The sequence below is a fragment of the Nyctibius grandis genome, chromosome 5, assembly GCF_013368605.1.
Source record: "Nyctibius grandis isolate bNycGra1 chromosome 5, bNycGra1.pri, whole genome shotgun sequence".
Lineage (NCBI taxonomy): Eukaryota > Metazoa > Chordata > Aves > Nyctibiiformes > Nyctibiidae > Nyctibius > Nyctibius grandis.
This window is the reverse complement of record NC_090662.1, coordinates 7934773-7953461: the sequence shown is the minus strand read 5'-3', so window position 1 is coordinate 7953461 and position 18689 is coordinate 7934773. Positions and strand designations below refer to the sequence as shown.

The following is an 18689-nucleotide window of genomic DNA, read 5'->3' as shown; positions in this document are numbered from 1 at the left end:
CACTCAGCATGGCTTCACCAACGGGAAGTCTTGCTCAACCAACTTGATAGCCTTTTATGAGGATGTTACCCGGTGGATAGATGATGGTAAAGCTGTGGATGTGGTCTATCTTGATTTCAGTAAAGCGTTTGACACGGTCTCCCACAGCATCCTCGCAGCTAAACTGGGGAAGTGTGGTCTGGATGATCGGGTAGTGAGGTGGATTGTGAACTGGCTGAAGGAAAGAAGCCAGAGAGTAGTGGTCAGCGGGACAGAGTCCAGTTGGAGGTCTGTGTCTAGCAGAGTTCCGCAAGGGTCGGTTCTGGGACCAGTTCTATTCAATATATTCATTAATGACTTGGATGAGGGATTAGAGTGCGCTGTCAGCAAGTTCGCTGATGACACAAAACTGGGAGGAGTGGCTGATGTGCCGGAAGGCTGCGCAGCCATTCAGAGAGACCTGGACAGGCTGGAGAGTTGGGCGGGGAGAAATTTAATGAAATATAACAAGGGCAAGTGTAGAGTCCTGCATCTGGGCAAGAACAACCCCATGTACCAGTACAAGTTGGGGGCAGACCTGTTGGAGACCAGCGTAGGGGAAAGGGACCTGGGGGTCCTAGTGGACAACAGGATGACCATGAGCCAGCAGTGTGCCCTTGTGGCCAAGAAGGCCAATGGCATCCTGGGGTGTATTAGAAGGGGTGTGGTCAGCAGGTCGAGAGAGGTTCTCCTCCCCCTCTACTCTGCCCTGGTGAGGCCGCATCTGGAGTATTGTGTCCAGTTCTGGGCCCCTCAGTTCAAGAAGGACAGGGAACTGCTAGAGAGAGTCCAGCGCAGAGCCACGAAGATGATTAAGGGAGTGGAACATCTCCCTTATGAGGAGAGGCTGAGGGAGCTGGGTCTCTTTAGCTTAGAGAAGAGGAGACTGAGGGGTGACCTCATTAATGTTTATAAATATGTAAAGGGCAAGTGTCAAGAGGATGGAGCCAGGCTCTTCTCAGTGACATCCCTTGACAGGACAAGGGGCAATGGGTGCAAGCTGGAGCACAGGAGGTTCCACATAAATATGAGGAAAAACTTCTTTACGGTGAGGGTGACTGAACACTGGAACAGGCTGCCCAGAGTGGTTGTGGAGTCTCCTTCTCTGGAGACATTCAAAACCCGCCTGGACGCGTTCCTGTGTGATATGGTCTAGGCAATCCTGCTCCGGCAGGGGGATTGGACTAGATGATCTTTCGAGGTCCCTTCCAATCCCTAACATTCTGTGATTCTGTGATTCTGTGAGGAGTCTAACATTGCCCATGGCTTGGTGAGGGATTTCTGTGCCCTTTTGCTAGAAGACATGACCATAACACTTTCCAGTTTACCAGCATCAAACTGAATAGTCTCAGCAAATCAGGAGCACCTTTAAGGCATCACATCAAGGCATTTGCTCTTAAGTTTCCAAAAAGGCTGATGCCTCAAGAAAAACTCAGCTTCATTTTGTCCATGGCCAAGTGCAACCTCAGCCTTGCTGTCGGTTTGCACCCAATGCATTTAAGAGACACAGGTTCATCAACAAGTTCACCAGTTTTTAGTAGGCTGGGGCTGAGTTTCTGCTTTCTGACAGCTCTGCTGAGAGTGACATATGTTCCTGCCCTTTCCTTCTGTGCAGGCATGGGTCTCCTCATTTCCATTGAAAACCTCCATGGTGCAGAGTCTCCTTTTATTTCAGCATATATCAGGAATTACTTCATAAAAATCACTGAGGCGGAGAGTTGGAATTATCTTCAGATTTCATAACTTGGCTAAAAAAATCTGGCTGCAAGCTAAAACTTGACACATAAATCTCAGCCAGGAAATAATTTAGTTTCTCTCCTTCCATCAAAACAGCAAACAATTCCTTCCCCTCCCAAACACTTGCAAATTTCTCAATGGAAAAAGGTTATTTTAGGAAGGGATTAAATACAGAAAAGTTAGTAAGTGGCAGGATCTGTAGGGTGGGGGAGTGTATGGAAGGAAAAACACTTGATGCAATATTTTTTATGATTTTCTTTTTGTGCTTCTTCACTTGAAATGCCTCACAAATATCCTGAGGGAGCAGTGTAAATCACCAGTTTGATTGTCTTTCAGTAACACCGGCTGCTATGAGAAGTGTAGGTGCTGTATGCCAGCACAGTGATGTACTTATTAACAGGATTAAACAGACCAAGGCAGAACTGAGAGATCTGACTGGATGGGAATCAGATTAAACAAATTGATCATCCAGTCTTTCCAGCTGAGCTTGTGTTGCAGTTTACATGTATTAACCCTAAATCGCATCTGGTTGATGGAGAGAGGCCTCAAATACCTGCAGGAAAGGGTCTCTACCAATCCCTCCAGGGGCTTACTGCCCTGTTCTTGCTGTGCTCTTCCACACTCACTCAAACTCCCATTAATTTCTGTCCTAGCTGAAGAGTGAGAATAAATGTTTTGGCACTGGTGAGGCCACACCTTGTATACAGTGTTCAGTTTTGGGCCCCTCACTACAAGAAAGACATTGAGGTGCTGGAGAGAATCCAAAGAAGTGCAACGAAGCTGGTGAAGGGTCTGGAGAACAAGTGTTATGAGGAGCAGCTGAGGGAACTGGGGTTGTTTAGCCTGGAGAAAAGGAGGCTGAGGGGAGACCTTATTGCTGTCTATAAATACCTGAAAGGAGGTTGTAGTGAGGCGGGTGTCCATCTCTTCTCCCAGGTAACAAGTGATAAGACGAGAGGAAACGGCCTCAAGTTGTGCCAGGGGAGGTTTAGATTGGATATCAGGAAAAATTTCTTCACCAAAAGGGTTGTCAAGCATTGGAACAGGCTGCCCAGGGAAGTGATGGAGTCACCATCCCTGGAGGTGTTCAAAAGACGTGTAGATGTGGTGCTTAGGGACACGGTCTAATGGTGGACTTGGTAGTGTTAGGTTACTGGTTGGACTTGATGATCTTAAAGGTCCTTTCCAAGCAAAATGATTCTATGATTCTATGTTTCCTTCTCGTCCTGTAAAAACCCCTTGTGTATTCTTCTGCTGTTTTTTCTGATGGTTTAGTGACCCTTAGGTCCAGAAGAACAAGAGGTGTGACCATTGGCATGTTGTTGGCCAAGTGCTCGCACCCATTTAGGTGTGAAGTGTGTGTTGCTTAATGAGAACAAGCTGTTCAGATAACGCAGCTCAGCTAATTGCGTTTTCCCCTCTTCCAAAATTACCATTGCCAAAAGACAAGGAAAGTGTCCTAGTTAAGGGACTACACGGGAGCCCAGGTCCTGGCTTCCTCATAGTGAGTTTTGGGGTTTTTTGTCTTTTTTTTTTAATTGCTATGATATTAGGCAATTCTTGTGGGGTTGTATGAATGGTGCCTGGTGCAGATACTGTGATTGCTGCTGCAAGAGGGGTGGGGGGGCAATTCAGATCATCTCTACTTTGGGGCTGTCCAGATCCTGGCTCTTGCTATTGCTAAAGTGATGCAATACAAAGCTGGTGAAAGTAGAGGTAATTTCTGTGTCAGAGAAATGTGAGAAAAGCAAAATTAATATCCACAGAAGAATTTTGGACTGTTAAGAGAAAATTACTTTTGTAATCAGATTTAAAACCCATATGCACATGCACACACAAATGGTAACACAGACTTACAGGGCTACATTTGCTACCTGCCCCTAAGTGTCTGGCCAGGAACAACGGCAGATTTTACAGGTAAGCGCACATGACAGCAGGATTTTACAAGGTTTTGCAGAGCACAGGGCAGTTATTCACAAAAGAGCCAAAAGACAAAGTAGCGCGTGATTGAACTGTAGCTCAAAGGTATCGCCATGTGTTTTTGTGTGGTGGTGTGGCGCTTGCTACGTAATTATCTCGCTCCAACACAATTATTAACTTAGGATTAAACAGTCGAGAGCCACCACTGTAACATTAACCACCAGTGGAGCGCACGCTCTGTAATTTAGATGCTTGCAGGGAAGAGTTCACCGCAGGGCATCTGTCAGCCCTGTGGGCATTGTGTCTGGCGCAGCTGTGGCTGCGATCCGCCTTCCCCTGAAATCAGGCTGGAAAGAGACTTTGGCCATTAATTATGATGTTGGATTTCAAATATGACCCTGTATTTCCCTGACCCGAAATTTCTACTGAGAATTGAAATACTGGCTCAGGAACAGGACCCTGTCCGAGGGATTGTGCTGGAGTGAAACAGCAGCTTTTGACTGCTATGGAAACAGCCATTAATTCCCTGAATGCTTAGGGCCATTCAAGCACAGGCAAGCAGGAGGGTGGTCCCCTAATTACCACATCTCTGCACCTTGAATATTGGTTATTTGCCAAATCCTGCCATGCTCAGAGCAGCCTGTTGCCCATTTATCGCATCCAGGGTGGTCCGGGGCCCTTGCAGGATTTACAGCCCACGCAGCGACGGGAGTTGTGGACAGGCTGTTCTGAGCTGCCCTGTGGGACAGGGATATCTGTGAGCAGCAGTGAGCTCCCGTCAGCCAGATGTTAGTGCTTGGAGCTTGTTATTCAGAGCTGCTGATTAGCCTCTCAGGCATTTCTTCTCCTCGGTTCCTTTCTTGGCCTGCTGTCATTAGCCAGAGAGCGCCTGCAGATCGTAGATGTTTGTTTTTCCATCCCTTTGTCTTTGCTCCTTCAACCTCACCAAAGCCTTTCCACTTCACCGCTGTGGCAACCTGCGGCCCTTCTGTGCTTGGCTGAGGGCTGAGCCTGGTCCTCTGCTGTGCAAGTGCCTGTTCGTCACCATTGGCTCTGTCACCTCTCCCAAGGCTGCTTGCGTGGGGCACAGCAAACACCTTCTTGCTGACGTCTCTTCTTTGCTCTGTGCTTGCAGAGCAACTTGGTGGCGGATGCAGATGCCCTTCGTCAAGTCCATGTGCTTCATCCAGTCTGATTTCAATGCCACTGCCGTCATTTCCCTCAAGGTTTCACAGATCCCTTATTGCTTGCAGGGAAATTCTTCATTAGATCCTCTTGACCAGCTCCTGCTGCGGCAGGGGTGTCTCCAGCTGTGCATGTAAGCATGGTGTCGGAGTTGTTTCCACACTGCTCAGCTCTGTTTTAGTGCCTGCTTCCCTGCTCTAAATTAGTTTCTCTGATTCATCCTCCAGAGGAATTTCTGTCTCTCCAATGACTGTAGAAAGAGCCCAGAAAACCAATGTTTCCTACCCAGCATCGAGGTTAGATACATTAAGCAGGGAGGTGCAAAGACTACCCCAAGGGACCGCCAAGCACAGATAAATACAGGTCTGAGTGTGCCCTTTTCACTCCCTCTGCTTTCCTGCACCCAAGAGGACCCGACAAATGAAGTAAAATGGCTCTGGCAGTTCCTATGGATGCTGAGGAGCGATGTGGACACCTCAGCTTCCCCGCGGCACCGGAGGACGGCAGGTTGCTCTTTGCAATCCAGAAGCTGTGCACAGCAGCAGAGCACGCCCAGGGCTCCCAGCTGAGCCTGCAGCCAAGGAAATCCTGTCTGTTTGTAAAGGCAGCTGGGCTGCAGCAACTCGGGTGAAGTATGAAGCCAAGACGTCCTGAGTGGAGGGATTTATAAGGGGACATGACTTTTATAGACGTTGCATTAACTTTAAACATTTGCCTTTCTCAGCACAGGTTCTCCTACTGTGCATAAAACTCCCCCTAGGTGTGATACATTTGCTGGGGAGGAGACATGGACTCCACTCACTGTAAAAGTCCCCGTTTCTGAGCCTTTTTGAGAGGCAGCATTTAACGCATTGTGCTCACACTGTGGCCATTTGCAAACACCCAGCTGCAGCCTGCTGGGATTTGCTTTGCTTCTCTCTTTCCCCTTTTCAATTTAGAGGTGACAGAGAAGCGAAGGTTTTTTTGTATTGTATATAAAATATATTTTATCATATATTTACTGATCCCAGTCCTTCCCTGCTCTTCTCGGCAAGAGAGGAGGCAAGCACTGAGCATTTGCTCTCTGAACCTGCCAGGGGGTACACAGAGGTCTGTCATTGCTTTACCCACAGGGGGTTTTCAAATTCATTAAGCCCTTAATCAACCTTGTTTCTCTGTCTCCATGTGCCCCCTGTCCTCCCACAGCCCACATCTCCCACCTGTTATTTTGGACCCCTAACAGCTATGTTTAATCTAAACCTCAGCTTGCAGACATCCATACAGCACCTACCACACCAGAGCATCAACCACCTCTGTTAGTACCCTCAGGGAACTCTTACAGGTTGTAATACATTAGACTGAAGTAAACTATACTTAAACACCCCAAACCAGGTATAACCCTGGTGTAAACTAATGTTGTTCTCATGCAAATTCATATCAGTAAAGATAAATAAATTTCCTCACCAGCTGATGCTGGTTCTTAGTTTCAGCTGCATCTGGGGATGTTGTATTTGAATATATTGTACTTCCTTTACTGCTACCCTGCTATACGGTGCTTGCTGTCTGTTTAACATGACCATTAAATTAAATGAAGTTTCTAGGAGCTGTTGTAACACGAGGTAGAGGTCAGCTCATTCAAAAATCAACACTGACATTTCAATAAACAGGAGCAAAACGTAAGATGCCGTGCTGCTCTGATCAGCAGTTTCTCATTTCCCCATGTTCCCATCAGTGAGAGGGAAGGACACAACACACTCTGTTTCTGAGGCTTGCTGGTTTTATCCCTTCCTTGGTATTTAATTAATTTGCTGTGTGTATGTGTGGGGGGAATGGTGAACTAATCCTATTGAAATACAAGCCAAGTAACACAAGACTAGATGGAGACGCAGTCACACAGCAACTTTCAGTCGGAGAACAATACACTTGAGGTAAGGTATGTTGGCAAAGTAGTTTTAGGCATATCAGACCTAATCAGTTTTATTGTGATAATAATAATACTAGGTGGGAAAAAGCTGAGTTGGAAATTAAAGTGGGTAGCAAGATTTGGAAAGTTTGGTAGCTGTGGAAATGGAAAGTTTCTGTATAAGTTATAGACAAAAAGCCTCTTACAGAGACTTTTGAAGCCCAGCTGAAACTGCAACCCTAAGCTCTGAGATAGAAACGCAAAAAAAAAAGAAAAGAAAAAGCAGTAACTCAGTAACTCAGTCATTTTCAGCATTCGGGCAGAGCAAAATGAAGAGATATATGAAGCAGCCTGTCTTGTAAGGTAGACTTAAAACCATGTTTGTTCTCAGCACCTAAATTGCTTCTAGCTACAGAGAAAAGATTTTTTTTTCCTTACTCAAAACATTGTCCTTTAAGCTCAGCATAGCTGAGTTGGGTAGTGCACTTTAACTTTGAGTGCCATTTACCTGTAAGTAAGCAGCTCCATCCATGCCTGCACCGTGTACTCTCCAGAAACAGGACAGAGGTGTGTCAGGAATATCTACCAGCCAGGCATGGTGCCTAGAAGGAACCAGAGCAGGCGCTGCATTGCCTTGGTTTGTATTTGCAATTTATATCTTGCAGATAGCCGTGTTGCAAAGTCTATGAGCTATCTGCCCTTGCAATGAGCTCTGTACATCCCCCGTAACGAGGGTGGAGAGTGAGGAGTAGCGTCCTGGCTGCTTTTGCACGCTATGGATACATGTGCCGCCCCACAGTTTGTTATTTCACTGGCCACCCTGAGTGTTTTTGGTGAAGGGAGTCAGAGGGGGGTGACGTGGGTGTCAGCAAAGAGGCTGGCAGGGTGGCACCACCTGTCCCTGAGAGCTAAACCCGTGGGATGACTGTAAGACCCTCCACGTCCCCCCAGCCCTGACCCATCTCAGCAGATGTGCGCTGCCCAGCCTCAAGCCAGGAGCAGTGCCGAAGCCTGGGAAGCTCCTGGAAATGAAGAAAGCACAAGGTATGGGGCTGGTGGGGCTGAGCACCAAGCCCAACGCTCAGCAGCTGCAGCCAGGCGAGGAGGAGGACGGCTGCTCCTGCTAAACCACTTAGACGTGAGACTTCACTGCTGCTCCCCTTCCAGATCCACCACCACATTCCTGTGGCATCTTGGGCGAATCACTCAGAGGAACGTTTTCAAAGGAAACAAGGCGAGAGCAGAGCTCCTCCACCTTGGAGCAATGGGGGAAAGCAGCTGGCTGGCTCTTGGTGTGCCTCCCTCACTGCCTGCGTGGTCAGCAAGGAGAGGAAAGGGACCTGGAGATGCCCCAAAGTGAGGTCCTGCCCTCTTTATTTATTTTTGTCTTCCTGGAGACCTTCTGTCTCCCACTGCCTGGGCAGGGAATTTAGGGATTTACTGTCAGGACTGACTTATCTGCTCACTTGGCACAAGTGAGGTGCCTGTGGTAGGCAGCCTGGCTCATACCCTACACCTTTTTTTTTTTTTTTCCCTTTCCTGTCTTCTTGATTAGTGTGGTTTCTATTCTTGTCAAACCATTGCCTTTTTTCCTTTGCAAGTACAGGGAATAAGGTGTTGATCCCTTCCTGGGTACTGGCAGTGACCAGTCCAAGTACCGTGGAGACACATTTCCACCTTCATCTCCAGCTTTGGCAGAGGGGACCGGGTGTGACTGTCACCTGGTATCTTTGTATCCCCCTCCTCAGCAGCGTCTCAGGCTTCAGTGTCAAAGTGTCTGAGGAAATGGGGCCAGAGACCTCTCTCCAGGTACCTCCAGGGCTGAACGTCTTTTCACCATCTTTTCACCAGCCCTCAGGTGCTTCCAGTCCCCTTGTGTCCTCTAAAACTACCTCCAGCCTCGGAGCAGGGGTGTAAGAGCTGTGAGTTCGAAGGCAAAGGGCAGGGTTTTGAGATGGAGACCTGCAACACCTGCTGCAGATGAGAGTCACCAGCAATTCAGACACCTTGCCAGAGAGGAAGGTCTCGTTTTTCAAAGTGCTTAATCACAGGAAGGTATCTTCTTTAAAAAATCTGTTGTTCGGCTTAAGATCATTTTTTTAAAAAGTTCAGAAGAAAATGAATAGGTTGTGAGTGTTTCTCCTTGTCAAAAACACTCTTCCCTCAGAGTAAACCATCCTCTGTGCTGAGCTGGTGTCTTGGTGGAGCTGCTGGCCCTCAGGCCTTACGTCACAGCTTGTAAACACCACTCACATTTTCCAGGTACATGGGCCCTTCTCAGCCGCTCAGGGGGACATCAGGGCCAAGTATCACCCAAGAGACCTGCCAAGATACTATCCAAGAGCTGCCCCTGGCAGGCCCTCCAATGGTTCTTCGTGTGTTTTTCCACTAAGCAGTAGTTTGATGCAGATCGGAACCAACAAGGCTGTTTTTAAAGACTCCTGATTGCCTATGGATGTGGATTTGGGTCTGTTTCAAGGGCAAGGTTCTCCCAACTCCAAGAAAACTATCCGTATGCTGCCCTTGCAGCCTGCTCTGGCTAGTCAGTGATGCCAGCTGCCATTCTGTGGGACTCAGGGTGGGATCCATCTCAGTCTGAGCTAGCTATCTAGGCAATGGAGACGGGTCCCCAAAAGTGGTCCACCTGAGGTAGGTATGGAAGCTAGGCAAGAAGTCTTCCCTTGGATGTGCCCATTCCTCTCTGAAGACAGCTGGGGAAGGTGAGACGACTTGTCTTGACTGGCTGCGTCTTAGGAGTTTAAAGTGAAAATCTGCTTTTAGTGAGCAGTGAAATGGGGAAGAAAAGCACTGTTCACAGTGCCAAGACACCTCAGGGTGGGTGTAACCTGGCCAAGGCTTCCTGCAGGCAGTGCTTCATACCCCAATGAAGTCCCCGTCTCTAATATTTTGAATGAACTGGAGCCTTGTGCCACAAGCTTTACACCTTCCACAGCAAATGTTGACCCAGCATTTGGTAAGATAAGAACAGCCACCACCATTTCTTTCTCCATATAGATCTTGTGTATTTTGGTGATTCTTATGAGGTCCTAGGGTGAAATCCCAGCTCATCCCCATTAATGCCAGTGATGCTGGATCTGCCCTTGAGACCCTGATTCGGTTCCTCTGAAAGGCGCAGTCTTGCAGCAAGCAGAGGTGGTTTAACCCAACACTGCCATGCCCCCATCGCTTCACCCAACACCATGGTTTAACAGTGCTGACAGGGGCTTTTCCACACTTAGGCAGGAGTGTTAGTCTTGGCTGAAAAGTCCCAGTAACTGGAGGTTAAGTCACTTCATCCCAAACCCAATACCCTCTGCTGCCAGACCCCTCCCACTATCCTTTGCCACACTGTCCGTCTTTCCATCCAACACACTCACTCCCACGCAGCCTGCACAAAGGGGCTGGACAAAAGGAGAAAGTAATGCTCAGAGTCTGAAATGTGGCCATGGCAAGGCAGGGCTCAAAGGGGGCCTCCCTGGCCAGGAGTGCTGAAGATTGAAAGAGGGTAGATTAGATATTAGGAAGAAATTCTTTACTGTGAGGGTGGTGAGACACTGGAACAGGTTGCCTGGAGAAGCTGTGGCTGCCCCCTCCCTGGCAGTGTTCAAGGCCAGATTGGATGGGACTTTGGGCAACCTGGTCTGGTGGGACTTGTCCCTGCCCATGGCAGGGGGGTTGGAACTAGATGATCTTTGAGGTCCCTTCCAACCCAAACCATTCCGTGATTCTATGATTGTCTGTGTGAGCTGTATCTTGTCCTTATTAGCTTCCCCAGGGCATAGAGCCCTTCCTCTTGCTAAGAGCACAGAAGGGGTTGGTGGAAATATATCCTGATGGAGTTAAAGAAAAATAAAGAGCTATGTTTAGGTCCTGAGCCCCTTGAGAGAGAGTGCATGAATTATTGCTGTGCTGAGGCAAATAGAGCTGGAGGTACGCACTTCATGCTGCGTAAGGTTTTGGTTTAAGGTGTTTTATATAACTTGAACAGCACTAAAGCACAGAGCAGCAAGTCAATCTGCAGCAAATGGGCAGTTTTTACCTTTTCTGCAGAGCAGATTTGTAGCAGGGAAGGGCAAGAGGAGAGCGGTGCAGGCATATGGTGAGCTCACTGGCGCGCGGTGCAAAGGGGGCTCCACAGCAGAGCGGGAGCTGTGCTTCCCAACCTGCAGTGCTTGGGGTGCGTTTCCAGAGAGAGATGCTCTCACATCTTCCACCAAACACTCCCAAGAGATTGTGGTGAGGCAATACTGGGTCTGGGATGCTGAGGGAGTATCCCAGCTAGACACTGCTCCAGTTAGCAGTGCAGGTCAGGAGGAAGATCTGAGGACAAGAAAACAAAGGCGACTTGTGCCCAGTTCTTCTAAAAACAGATCATGTGCATGCAGAGATCAGGTCTTACTGTCACACATTTAAAGACATTCCTGCAATCAGCTTGCTTGATGGCACCCTATATCTAAATGTCCAAAAATACCATCTAATGTGAAAGATATTTTTAGGAGACCTGAAGTGAAAGACTTCTAGGCAGTGGAGCTCCAGTTGAGCTAGAGCTCAACTTCTCTCCCTTTGGTAAACGAAGGGCAAGACTTGGGTGCCACTGCTGGGTTTTGAGTGACTTGAGCTCTGTAACGCTAACTTCAGCCATTTATGGACAATTTGTGGTGGATGAACATTACCATTACACCTTTATCCTTGGCACGTTTTCTAGACACTGTCCCATTCTAATGAAGCTTATAGAAGGCAGATGTGTGTGTCTGTCAATCAGACAAACGTATATACACATCAGTTCAGGGTGTTTGGTAAAGGGCTTTCTTGCCTGTGATGTAACACTCAGAAAATCAGTTTGATTTGTTACAGTGCTGGTTTGTTTGGCATATGGACAGATTTTGTAGATGTGGTGAAACTTAAAACTGGGTGTATTTGTGACAGGATATTTCAGACAAGTACTCAAATATATTTAATTTGTAGTTTCACAGCTGTAGGCTATCTGGGATAAATCCTAAGGAGCTGTATGGTTTTTGTTGTGATACCTTTCTTGTTACATCTCCTGGTACAGCTCTGGACTCAAGTTTAGCCACTGCTGAGGATATCTTGCTAACAAAACTGTGGAACAAGCAGACATACAGACAGAGAACTCCAGAACAAACAACTCTTCTGAACTGTGGGTCACTAGAGAATGTAACTTTTGAAGGAAACCTAAAAAAGTAACCCATAAGTGTTTCTAAGGAGCCAGTTCCTGTCCTTCTCACCATTTCCCAGGTCTGTGGGCACGTATGCCATGCTAAGTGTGGCATTTCAGAGCTGTTGATTAACTGTCTGCTGTTGATATCATGTGGGAATAGGAGTTGTCAGCTATCCATCCTTTCCCGTCCTTTCCATCAGTGGCACCAACTGGAACTGGATCCTCAGTGACTTACATTGCTGGATGGAGATTTCATTATCCCTTAAATATTGCATTAAAGAAAACCCTCTACCTTCTCAGGTGTACCTGACACGGCAAGCTGTGGTGGGGAATGGGAATACAGGCTGTTTCGAGAAAAAAATGCAGTTCTCTGTAGCTTTTAGCGATGCCTTTGGACTAAGGTCTGATCTTGATGGTCATCAAGTGCAAAGTGTGCACATTTATGGGCACATAAGACCAGACACAATGGGGCGTGAAATGCCTGACTGTAGATATGCTCCATGGGAACGACTGCGCAGTGCAGGGATATCTCCTCTGGCTGTAAACAAGAAGTGTTCAAGTAGCGACATGAACCGAGGGCTGGTTGACTTCTCACCCCTTTGTTCAGCAGCTGGGTTAGTTACCCAGGCTGTGCTGAGCTCCTAGCTGTCGCAGCTACACAGTTCTCAGCACCAGTTTAAAAATAACTTGGTTGCACCCATGTGAACTGCAGCCCTAGCAGTAACAGCAAGGGTAGGACAGCGCTTGCATTTAAACATCCTCCTCACTGCAGAGCTCCGTGAAAAATGCTGTTCGTAACCAACTGGTGAGAATGTGAGGACCCCACCTTGTTATTTTTCCCCATGCAGGAGGAGCAAAGAGTTTATTTTTCCGCTGGCAGTTCTGCGACTGCAGGCAGGCAGCCAATTATCCAGCTGGGCTTTTCCTATCGCCTGCCCTGTTGGGAAGCAAAGCTGTGTATGTCTGACAGTACCTCAGTTTTTTATAACTGTATTGTTCCAGTGATGTCTCTGGAAATCTCTCGGTAATTTAAGCACTAAACCGTGGGTTTCAGACTGGAGAGTGAGGACCTGGAAGAGGAACAGCATAAGCAAATGAGCTGCCTAGCTTTTTGATGGTGTTTGAGAAGTTTCTGAGTGGCTCTGCAGAGCTGGACTACCTGTGCTGATGGAGGACCAACCTCAAAAGGTTTGGGAGTGCCTCTGGGATGAGGCTAATGCCATCCCTGTTGTCTGCCATCAGACATTGCCATTCCCCCACCAGCCAGCCCAGACAGATGAGACACGGTTGGGTTTGCACAGTCTCACACTTCGGCTGCATGAATTGTTTGTTCCTCTGCATGGGACTTTTATATACTGTGGCTGTTACCGCATCAGTGGAAAATGCAAGAAATCTCTCATGAAGTAGAGTTTCCACCTCCTGTCTTCCCAACAAACGTCTTTTCCTAACTCAGTGCTCTCCTTTGCAGGGATTCAAATTCAAGAAGTGTCCTGCTTGAAGTTTTGCAAGGGTTTGGCAAACACAAAAGCCAAGATGTGCTGGCTGTTTTCAGATAGCACTTGGAATGAGCTGTGATCAAAACCAAATTCCCTCCTCTTCAGTGCAATTTCTGTCCCTCTATCTGTGTGCTCCCAGTCTCTCTAGCATATATTTATAAAAGAGCCCTAGTAAGAGGACAATCGGGGCAAGCATTTGCCTTTTAGCATTAGCTTTCGCACAAGAAACAAGAGTTTATGGGGACTGGAAGCAGTTGCTGTGTTTGTGTTGACTGGCCATGGTTTTCGGCTGCTGGAGGTTTCCAAAGCAAATGAAATGTTAATCATCAAAGCGGGCTCCCTCCCCTACTTTAAGTTGTTGAAAATACTACAAAGTAAGATGGAAAGAAGCACGTAATCCTTCATCATCACAGTGAGGATTTACTTGTTTATTTAGATTCCCTGTCTGTTCCAAATGTTCTGCCAGAGAAAGCCCATCCAGGCTCCAGGAGTGCTTGACACACATAAAAAATATCTACATGTATTTAGGAGATAAATCCACTAGAAGACACTGCCTTTCCTCACAGTGCACCAGTGCAGCAATCAGCTGAAAGTCCCACTTGCACAATAAAATATCTTAGGATAAAAAAGGAAGGAGGCACATCACTGTAGGCAGAAATAGATTTCGATGGTGGCTTCTCTAGATCAGAAACTTTATGGGGGGGCTGTCCTTGAGCCACAGGCACCTTCTCTTTTTCTGCTTGGGAAGTGTTGCCCAGGTAGAAAACATGGAACTTGGTGACTTTGTAGTCAGAGAGAGTTGTGTTTAGAGGGTGATTCCTCCCACTGCCCTAGGAGGTGGAGATCACCCTCTTGAAGGGTGTCTCTCCCTGCAGACATTACAGGGGAAACCGAAAGAGAGGAGCCCAGACCTGAGTCTCACGTTTAGCTGCTTAAGAGAAGGCAGCTGAATCCCATCCCAAGAGACCCTGTGTGTCAGGAATGCAACTCCTTTGCAGTGAAACTGGTCAGCAGCCTTTGTAGCTGGTGTTTCTCATCCCATTCCTATTGCTCCACCTACAAACAGGAAGCAAGTCAGAAACAGGAGACTGTAAACATGGCAATCACATATAGCTGAGATGGGATAGACCTCTGGGTCATCCTAGGATGAAGTAGTAGAGGACGAACAATCGTCCAACAGATGTTTTACCTTTGGGCCATCATCTAGCCCAATGGATTTGAAATGCCCTGTGAGCTGCTCTTCTAGTGATACCTTGGGTGCAGCACTTTTGAAGCCAGATCCTTTTTTTTTGGGGGGAGGGGTGTGCCTACCTAACCCACAGGCATGCGTGGACATTAAGAACTTGATGTCCCTGCTTGGGGCAATATTGCAATAAGCTGGTAGTGGGTGGAATGGGAGGGGCAGTTTTCAGCCAATGACCCCCAAAATAAATCACTTCTGTTAAAGTTATGGGATCTTGAATGCTCCTAGAGACTGCTGGTATTTTAGCCTTTAGAGTTTCATCTGCAAGAAGCCCATATAATGAGACATTTAAGACAAATCAGTTGTTGAACAGGCAGAACAACCAGGTCTGTATTTTGCAGGTGCTGTCTTTACATTACATGTTGACATAAAGAGCAAAGGGCCAGCTCACATAAAAATCTGAAGTTTCTGAAGGGTTGCTAAGCTGAATGAAATCTAGAGTTTTCCAAAAGTGACACCCCTTGGCCTGAAATCCCATTTCACATCAGAAACAAGGCAGCCTTCCTCCATAAATTCAATGTAGCCTCAGTGGGCTGGACAAGTCTATCAAAACAGCTCACAATAGTAATTGTGAATCACTAGTATCATTAAGATCTACAGTTTTGGGTCTTATCTGAATACAGAAGTGAAAGGGAGGATTTTAGTATAAAAGATTTAAAAAATAAAAGTAGCGCTTAAAAAAAAGCGTTCTTCTTTTGAAGAGGAGTGAGGTGTTTCAAGGAGCACCTGAATTAACCCTTGCTTTAATAAATTTTTGTGTAAATCTCACCTGTTGCTATTTCATTTCTGCTTTCCCCTCAGCTCATGTGCTCCTCAGTCCAGAAAGCCCTGTTTGAGGAGGAGGACAGGGTGAAGAAGCTGCAGCAGAAAGTGGCGACGCTGGAGAAGCGCAACAAGCAGCTGCGAGATCGGGTGAAGAAAGTCAAGAGGTCTCTCCGGCAAGCCAGGAAAAACACCAGGCACATGGAGCAGATGAACCGAAAGCTCAGCGAGAAACTTTCCTCTGCAGGTGGTCAAATCCCCTATATTAACTCTTTGAAGCAGGAGAACTCCCATGCTACCTACCTTAAAGTATAATGCAAGGGTAAGTGCTCAGGCCAATGATGATGGCAAATTTTGCCTGCATTAGATCAGGATCTAGCCCTCACACCTTGTCTACACTGTGCTTCAAACCTTGCATGGAAAATGAATCTGAATTTGCTTTAGACACAGTGCTAGGTTAAACAGGAATGCACACCGTGTTTGACTGGGTGTTGGAAGCACAGCCCAAAGCCATGACCTCGCTGTTCTTGGTGGACACAGGGCCAGACTGTAATCTGTGCTTCTCAACCCTCACCCCTCCTCCACCTCTGTCTCCAGTTTTAGGTTGTCTTTGATGAAAGTGCCAGTTCAGCCCCATGGGCCATTGCAGGCACTTGACACAGGAGCTCTTCTTGCCAACTTACCTCCTCCACATGGGCTAGGCAAGCAAGGCCAGGGGGATATATGGAGAAGGATGCTGTGGGAAGGATGTAGGCATGAATGCTCTTTGCTCTACCATCACCCTCAAGTCCTCATCCTCCCTTAAGCTTGACTAAAGTCTACACCCAGCATCTGAGCAAAGGCTATGTCCAGGACACATAGTCATTTTGGGCCTATCTTCAAAATGAAGTATAGATGTGCTCAGATTGTCTTAACTGTTTCTAAATATCCCTAAATACACTAAATAAAATATCTAATATTTTTTTTTACCAGGAAGTGCCTCAAAGATCACAGTAACTCCCTCAGGTGCCTTTATCATTGCCCAGCCAACAGGTTTGGAAACCACGTCATTTTGGGACTGTGTCTAGGACCTAATCCAGTTCCTTCAATCAGGAGTGGACTTAGCCTGACTATTAGTGGGTGCTAGCTCAGGCCCAGCAGACAATTTCAGATCCCGTTTTCAAGCAGGTTTAATATACAGTGTGGACAAGGCTTCAAGTTTTGTAATCACTGTTTGAGGTATATAGAGGTTGCTGGGCAGCCTCACTTAGTTACACTTAGATACTGTAGACACCACATCAATATCAACAGGGCATTAAAAATTAAGGTAGTTTATATATGTATATATTTTAAAATCCTATAGAAAATATTTTTATTACACATTTGATATAGTCTAATTTCTTAAAATATGAAGTAAATCCCATTTCTTGGTTATCACATTTAAAAAAAGCCCATCATGTCCTTTATTAGACATTTACAAACTGACTTCTGCTCAAGAAGCATAGCTTGAGGCATCAGTATGCATGGCTGATAACATTTTCAGCATGTCTTTCGTCTTGGTACTCAACCAACCTTCGTTCATAACAGGGCACCACAAGGAAAGAAAAGTAAAAGAGGTTTTGTGTTTTTCTTCCCTTCTCAAAATAGTTTTTCTTGCTCCAAGCATGAGAACCAAGTGCAGATGCTTCATGCTTTTTGACAGGGGCAGCCGGCCCTTGCCCAGCCCCGGGCAACACTGACCATCTGCCAGGGCTAAACCCGATTTGTACAAGGTGGACTGATCCAGCTGATCTTTAACATAGAGGTGAGGCCCTCAGAAATAACAGTGTGCAAAGCACCGCTCTACACTTTAGCAGATCACTGCATGGTCTCCATGCTGTGTCTCAGCACTCAAAAATAGAGTATATCCAGGCTGCAGCTCTGCTGGACCACGCTTTAGCTACCCCTGCTCTAGGAAAAGCCCATAGAAGCTTTCGACCATGAGCTTCAGTCCAAGCTGAACTCAGAAGTTAAGCCTTGTGTTGGCTTCTAGGGTGCTGCTGAGTTTAATCACCTTCCAGTTCTGCTCCTTTTGGAAATAGAGCTTTTTTTTTTTTTTTTTACCTCCCCCCTCTTGAAATAATATTGGCATTTCTTAAGATTTTGACTCCTCCACAAGCTCCACTGGTTTCAAAGGCTTTGCCTACCGAATCAGCACAATTTGAGTTGTTTTGTGCTGTAGTCAGCAATGCTATTTCCTGAGAATTACTACAGACCTAAGGCTTCCCTAGAAGCCATCAAGAGATTTTAACTCCAAAATTTAAATCCATAGGAAAGAAACTAATTTTTTTTTTGTTTGTTTCTGGTTTCTAAACTGCTGTCTAAATAAATGAACTGTTTGTCCTGGTATAGGTATTAAAAGCTTGTGTTCTAATTTTTTGTTAATATAAATATTCCCTCTGTTATTCATTCATGTTTTAGAAATGTTTGTGTAAAGCTGAGAAAGTATAGTTAATAGAGCTACATCTTTGCTATTCTCCTTACAAATTTTCCGAACATATTGAAAAACTTTCTCTTTTGGCTGATATTTTTGTCTGTTGATGAAATGATTGGAATTTTCTTCCTATTTCCCCCTTTCTCTAGCTTAAAAAAGAAAGTAAACAATTTTGTTCTCCTTGTCAGTTTTGTGAGAATTTTGTTACTTTGCAAAGAAAACAGAAACAAACCCCCACAAATGCAAAATCCAAATGCAACCCAAAGTGTCCCCTCTGGGTACAAAATCAACAAAGGTTCTTTCCTTGTGAGTTTTTTCTTTTAATTCCTGATTGGTTTTGGATAATTTCCAGAGATAAGGACTAGCAGTCAGATCAGATCACAAGTTAACCTTCTCAACAAGTTACAGGGGATGCCAAGCCCAAATAAAAATGCTATTAAAGTGTCACCATTAATTGCCTGTCCCTGCTGATGACACTATCCAGAGAGTGACCAGGAACGCTGTACGGGCAGAAAACATGAGTGTGAAGGGGAATTTGTGTTAAGTCCATTCAGGCTGGTATACATCACATAGGGCCTGACGCAGACACTAATTTTTAGACCCACTCTGTAGCTATTTATGGGACCATCTAATCTGAAAACCCACAAAAAGGGCAAAATTTCATGCCATTTTCCTAATTAATGTGAAAGGCGTGATTTAGTGTGTTCCTCTTGAAGAGCTACACAGGAGAGACTGAGATGCAGAAGTGCAGAGGAGGTTGGCATAGCTAGATGGGTTGGCAAAGGGTGTCACAGAAACATCCTAGGAAAAAAAAA

At 46.2% G+C, this 18689-nt stretch overlaps 1 protein-coding gene across 2 annotated transcripts in view; it reads left to right on the top strand.

The window, feature by feature from the left end:
• Positions 1-18061, top strand: part of CCDC3 (coiled-coil domain containing 3) — a 48229-nt gene extending 30168 nt beyond the window's left edge. The window contains exons 3-4 of one of the 2 annotated variants that reach the window (XM_068401609.1): positions 15462-15744; positions 16395-18061. In XM_068401609.1, coding sequence (XP_068257710.1) covers positions 15462-15737 — 276 coding nt within the window. In that variant the 3' untranslated portion in view covers positions 15738-15744; positions 16395-18061. Of the gene's footprint in view, positions 1-15461 lie in introns of both variants that reach the window. The other variant, XM_068401608.1, reaches the window with a different exon arrangement.
• Positions 18062-18689: the final 628 nt, after the last annotated feature.